This window comes from Geotrypetes seraphini, chromosome 1, assembly GCF_902459505.1.
Source record: "Geotrypetes seraphini chromosome 1, aGeoSer1.1, whole genome shotgun sequence".
Classification (NCBI taxonomy): Eukaryota; Metazoa; Chordata; class Amphibia; order Gymnophiona; family Dermophiidae; genus Geotrypetes; species Geotrypetes seraphini.
In genome coordinates, this window is record NC_047084.1 from 303,098,587 (window position 1) to 303,104,861 (window position 6,275).

The 6,275-nt window shown below is 45.4% G+C and overlaps 1 protein-coding gene across 1 annotated transcript in view; it reads left to right on the forward strand.

The window, feature by feature from the left end:
• LOC117365111 (neurofilament light polypeptide-like) overlaps nucleotides 1-6,052 on the forward strand; it is a 31,123-nt gene extending 25,071 nt beyond the window's left edge. Inside the window, exons 3-4 of the mRNA XM_033955084.1 lie at nucleotides 666-790; nucleotides 4,539-6,052. Coding sequence (XP_033810975.1) covers nucleotides 666-790; nucleotides 4,539-4,599 — 186 coding nt within the window. The 3' untranslated portion in view covers nucleotides 4,600-6,052. The remainder of the gene's footprint in view (nucleotides 1-665; nucleotides 791-4,538) is intronic.
• Nucleotides 6,053-6,275: the final 223 nt, after the last annotated feature.

Sequence of the window (6,275 nt, forward strand, 5' to 3'; positions counted from 1 at the left end):
ATCGCCAAGGAGCAGCAAAAGTCCCCTTGCTAGTGCTAATCATACATGTTTGCTCAGAGAAAAAGTGCTGGTTGATGAATAGGGTTCCTGACCAGAACTAGCAGGCCTGTCTTACCTTCAGAAAACTCAAACCATAAGATGTTAATAAGTGATGAGAGACATTGATACACTTATATATGTCTACTGCAGTGGAGTATTATTAAAAAGAAAGTAAGTTATTTATTTCAGTAACCAGGTATTATAAAAATCCCAGCACTGTAACTGACTGTTGTCAGCAGTGCTGTACTCATCTTCTGCATTCTATTCAGCAAACATGGCTGCCATCAGGCTTCTCACTGAACAGAGCTGCCCTTGAGCCTCACCATCACTGTCACCTCATAGAATGTAGACACCAGAAATTCTGCACATGGAAATAAATGTGCCATATTGGAAAATAAAATCCAAAAAGTGTACTTGAAAATGACAGAGTTCTAAATATAATTACTGTATTTGTATTTGTAATTTTTTTTTTTTTTAATGTATTTGAATCTTGCTCATTTGTCCTCATCCTCAGGACTTCACTGAGGATGGCCAATTATACTTAAGGAGCAGCCTGTAATTTATTTCATTTTTTTTAAAGAAAGAGTGACACCGTTTTTAATTGTAGTAACAATTTTAATTTATAGGAAAGAATCAATGAGCTTGAGAAAGAAATAACAGAAGCTAAACAAGAGATGGCACGGTACCTACGGGAGTACCAGGACCTGCTCAATGTAAAGATGGCATTGGATATTGAGATAGCTGCTTACAGGTAACGGTCAGACTGGAAAGGAAAGAGATATGTATGTCAGCTCTCAGAAAATGCTGTCAGTAAGAATATAGAGACAATATGGTTTAAATAAGAGGAAAAGCTTGGAGAGGCATGGCTTTCAGGAATGCTTTCCTACATAAAATTTGAAGGGGATTGTTTGTCAGTGTAGGGTGTTTATAGGATGTGGGATTGTGGTAGAGGTGTGTTTGAATGGCACTGGGGGTATTGGAGGGGAATGATGTGCGTGCAGTTGAATGAAGCTGTATGGGAGATAGAAGTAGGCAGGTAGGTGGATTTATGTAGGGTGCAGTGTTTGTGGCTGGGGGCATTGTGTATGGTTATGTGCATTGTGGGTATGCAGTGAAGTGTGTGGGTATAAGATTGCCAAGGTTGAAAGCTTGTGTGGGCTCATAAAAGAGAGTGTGTGTGGGGTGGGGGAGGGGGTTCTGAGCTGTAGTCATGTATTTTAGTGGACGGACAGGCAAGCATATTTGCACTGCCTGTTCCCAATTTGATTCCTTCTCTTTTAACATAGTAGTAACATAGTAGGTTACAGCAGATAAAGACCCGAATGGTCCATCCAGTCTGCCCGACCTGATTCAATTTAATTAAAAAAAAAAAATTCTTATCTTTTCTGGGCATGATCTGGGTTTTTTTTTTAAACTTTCTTCTTTTCTCTCACAACCTGGATGGTAAGCAGAGAACTGTACTTTTCCTAGGTTTGTACTGTATCTGCTGCCATGCTTAAGAACTAGGTCCATCCAGCCCAGTAGCCCGTCCTCACTAAGGCCAATTCAGGTCATCAGTACCTGGCAAAACCCCCCAAAGTAACAACATTCCATGCTACCGATGCAGGGCAAACAGTGGCTTCTCCCATGTCTGTCTCAATAACAGTCAGTTTTTCAATGTCAAAGGATTTTGCACTTTGGACAGCTATCCTTCATGCCCACTATTACAGCCCTAGGTTGGTGTGTGAGTGTAGGAGCATACCAAAAGGATTATTGGGCTGTTTGCGGGGCTTCTATATGTATGTGTTGGTTGGGTACATGTGGGGATAAAAAATAGGAGGACAGCTAATGGAGGTACATAGGATCTCACAATGCCTGCGCATACATTGATGATCAGCCAATTAAACCCCAGTAGCCCAACATTCACAAGGAAGACTTTGTTTTTACTTGAATTTCAACTATTTATTTCACAATAAGTCTGAACAGTTTGCTTACTACATGTAGAAGCTGAAACTAGAAATCTTTCTGCCCCAGGCCACGAATCTTTGTGCTGGATATTCATAATTATGACAAGCTGACAATACTGTAGAAAAGTGGATAAGGAGTGTCTGAAGAATGAGAGGAAGAAGGGGACCCACTCACTCACACACACAAAGCTAAAGGACAAGGAAAGGGATCAATAGGATCAGTGCCTGAGTCTAGGGTACAGTGCATGTTCCTTAAGGGCACCGAAGTCTGCCACATGTATTTTCCAGGACTTCAGTGATTGGAGGGAAAGGTCACATGCATAGGCTGACCTATCAGAGTACAGATTATAAGGCAAATCAGGAAGTGACAGCAGAACTACAATATGACAAACAAATGCGGAATATACATACACTAGTCTTATAGCCCGTTACATTAACGGGTGCTAGAATATATGTGTGTGTGTCTCTCTTTATTTCTTTCTCTCTCTCTCTCTCCTTAGCCGCTTTCTTTCTTTCTGTCTTTCTTTTTCGTTGGCTGTCCATCACCACCCCTTGCCTGCTCCCCCTGTCCATTCTCCCTTCCTTTTACCTCCCCTGTGTCCACCACCACCCCTTCACAGGTCTCCTTATGCAGCAGCAGCCCTTCTCCCTTTGTTTTACCTCCCCCCCCCTGTCCAGCAGCACCTTCCTTCTTCCCCTGTCCAACATTAGGCCTCCGTTCTTTTTTCTTCACCCCCCCTGTCCATCAGCACCTCTATCCTTCTCCCCCTGTCTAGCAGTAGGCGTCCCTTCCTTTTTCTCCCCCCTCTAATCCTTCTTATCCCTATGATACACTTACCTTGCTCTGCCCGTGATCAGAGGCTCCCGACAGCCACCCAGTTGCACCCATTGGAAAAGTTCCCTCTGCGGCATCCCGTACCCCTCCTGACGCGACTCCCGCTGTCCCGCACCTGCCCCTGTGTCTTTCTTCTTGTCTTTCTGTGTCCCTTCCTCCCTCTGTCTGTCTGTCCAAAGCAGCATTCCCTCCCCCCACACCAGTTCCCTGTGCACCTGCCCCTGTGTCTTTCTTCTTGTCTTTCTGTCTTCCTTCCTCCCTCTGTCTGTCTGTGCAAAGCTGCATTCCCTCCCCCCACACCAGTTCCCTGTGCCTGCATTAGCGTTTCCTCTACCCTCTTTCCCTTCCCACAGTCGCGACTACAAACGCGGGCCCGAGTCCTTTGCCGCCCCCCCTTCCCTTCCCTTCCCACGGGCCCGACTACACATGGCGATTCAAGCAGCATGTGCAGCACTCTTCACACGCTGCTTCGAGCCCTTCTACTGCCTTGATTTGCTCCGGACGTGCCAGAGTAAATCAGGGCAGTAGAAGGGCCCGAAGCAGCGTGTGAAGAGTGCTGTACACGCTGCTTGAATCGCCAGTCGGGCCCGCGGTAAGGGAAGAGGGGGGGTGGCAAATGAGTCGGGTCCCAGACAGCGGAAAGTTGCTGGGCTTCTTGGTGTGGCCGCGATCCCTCTCCTCCCAGGATCCCCCCCCCCCGGAAGAACGGAGATCGATTTGCCGCCATTTTGAAGATCATTCTGCCCTGCTCCTTGCCTTAGTATATTTTTAAGTTGAAAGACACGGCGGCGGCAGCGGCGGCTCCTCTCAAGATCCCCGACTGCATTGGACTTCCGACGCAGGTGGGGATCCCGAGAGGAGCCGCTGCCTCGTCTTTCAACTTAAAAATATAGTAAGGCAAGGAGCAGGGCAGAGTGAAGAACATTGATTCCCATAAGATCATCCGCCTCGGGGGAGACAGCCGCCGCGTCCGACATCAGCCTCGGGGGAGGAGAGAGGACTTCAGGCAAGGATCAGGGCAGATCAAAAAACAGCACGGGCCGACAGCCGCCGTGTCCGACATCTGTCTCGGGGGAGGAGAGAGAGTGTTTCGGGCGCATGCCACTCCTATCTGAGATGCTGTACATCTCATGGAAAACGGACGCACGCGATGGAACTGCGCATGCGCGGCCTAGCGTTTTATTATATTAGATGACGTGTGAAGGCAGAACAGTATATATTATGTGTGATGATAAGTAAGTGGGAATGTAGAACTAGTTGGAGTAAGTTTGGGGGTGTATAGGTTTGTATGAGGGATTTGTTCATGAGTATTAGGGGATGAGAGTATACATGTGTGTCTGTTGGAATGTCTGGAATGAGTGAGTAGTAGGATTGACTTGATATACAGCAGATGTCTTAAAGAATTGGTGTGAAGCATTTGACTCTGGGGCATCTTAATCTTGGTGTCATTTTATAGAATTTCCCTTTAAATCTTTTTGCATCTTTGTTAAGTAGCTTTTGAATGTGCATGCAACATTTTTATGCTAGCCTATACTAAAACTGGTTGCATGAGTCTTATAACAAAATGCCTCATACTGAAGAGATACCACATTGAATCTACCTGAACCCCAAAACACTTATCAAATCACCTTATATAAAAGGAAATGAAACAAAGTTGTTTCCTACCCTTACATTTTCAGACTCTAGTATGTTTCTTTGGTTTTTTTTTTGTTTTTCAGGAAGCTGCTTGAAGGAGAAGAGATCCGCTTGAGTTATTCATCCCTTCCTCTCCTTAGTTAAATCTTCAGAACACTCCCTCTGCTGCTTCCCTTTGCCTTGCCCCCCCCCCCCCCTGTGATCCTTCTGTCCCACCATTCCCAAGTATCCCACTTGTCCCTTTCCAGTTTATTCTCGTTTAAACTCAGTGTGCCGTGAGCTCCGTTTGGAAGGAATATCTACACTTGTGAAGACACGTTCAATTCGTAATCATTCCCTTACGATGGTGCTAATGACTGATTCAGATGTAGAATGTAGTTATGACACGATGTGTGACCCAGTGGATGTTGGGCCATACTCCAGGTTCTCAGAGTGTGATACTGTCAGATTTGTATAAACTTTGTTAGCTATTACTTCATATCTAGTAGATTTTATAGCTACACTGCACAGTGATAGAAAACAGCAAATGGTCATGGGATATCTGTGGGTGCCTGCAGCTAATTTCTAATTGTATGGAACTTCTCAGAATCTTACATCTACCATGTATGGTCCATAAGTTCTTACCAAAATGTACAACTTTTTAGGATTTCCATATTGGAAATTCTCAAGTTGCCTATAGATTACAGCTCATGGGTTCTGTAGCTGTAGCAGTTTCATAATGTATGTTATACATTCTAGGTGGAATTTTTGTAGGTGTTTCTATAGGTAAAGCAGTGCAAAAATGACCTGTCACTTAAGTGGCCATCCAATATATGTATAAACCTATACATTTGTGTCTATATATACCTGAGCTGTTTGAGAAGGTGTTCTTTAGGGCAAAGTCTGGACGTGGTTTCCACATACGTGGATACTTCTGAAAATTAAGGCATTTGAGCACAGTTCAATCCAGAAAAATTATATGCCCCAAAGAGCAGGTATGCATATAAGCACACAGGGCCTTGTTATTTAAATTGATTTAACTGGTTAGGAAACATTCCTCTTCATTTACATTCCCCTGGATTCCATATATGGTGCCCAGATTTGGGCGCACTTCTGGGATGTGCATGCAACTTAATTGGCTAACGAGCTGTTAATCCTCAATAATTGAATGCTATCAACTAATTATTGGCATTAATTGGCACCAATTAGGATTGGTGTGCGGATCTGGTTTCATGCTATTCTATAATGCTGAATGCCTACATTGAATAGAGTGCAACCCAGAAGGGGGGCGTGGCCATAGGAGGGGCAATTTGCACACCATCTTATAGAATAATGGGTCAGTGTGCCCAACTTGGGCACCAGGTTTCAGCAGGTGTAAGTCTAGCACACAGAGAATTGGTGTTAAGAGCTATTTCATAAAGAGTGTGCACCCTTTATAGAATAGTGGTCAGTAGTGTGGTAAAGGGGGGGAAGGACCGCTCCAGGTGCCATCTAGGTTGGGGGCGTACCTCTCCTCCTCTATGCCCCCTCAGTCCTTTCCTGTCCCTCCCCCACCTCTTAACTCTTTGTCAGCATGGGCAACATCTCCAACCTGCTGCTCGTGCCAGCCTTGGCTCTCCCTCTGAAGTCACTTCCTGATCGCGGGTCCAGGAAGTAGCATCAAAGGGAGAGCCAGCAGGTTGGAGATGTTGCTCACGCCGGCCAGATTAAACAGGTATGGGGGAAGGGAAGGGTGCATGGCGGGTGGGGGAGGCCACCACCTCAGAGGACCTCCCACCTTTTCTATTGCACAGTTTTCAGCACCATTTATAGCACAGTTTTCAGCACCATTTATAGCACTG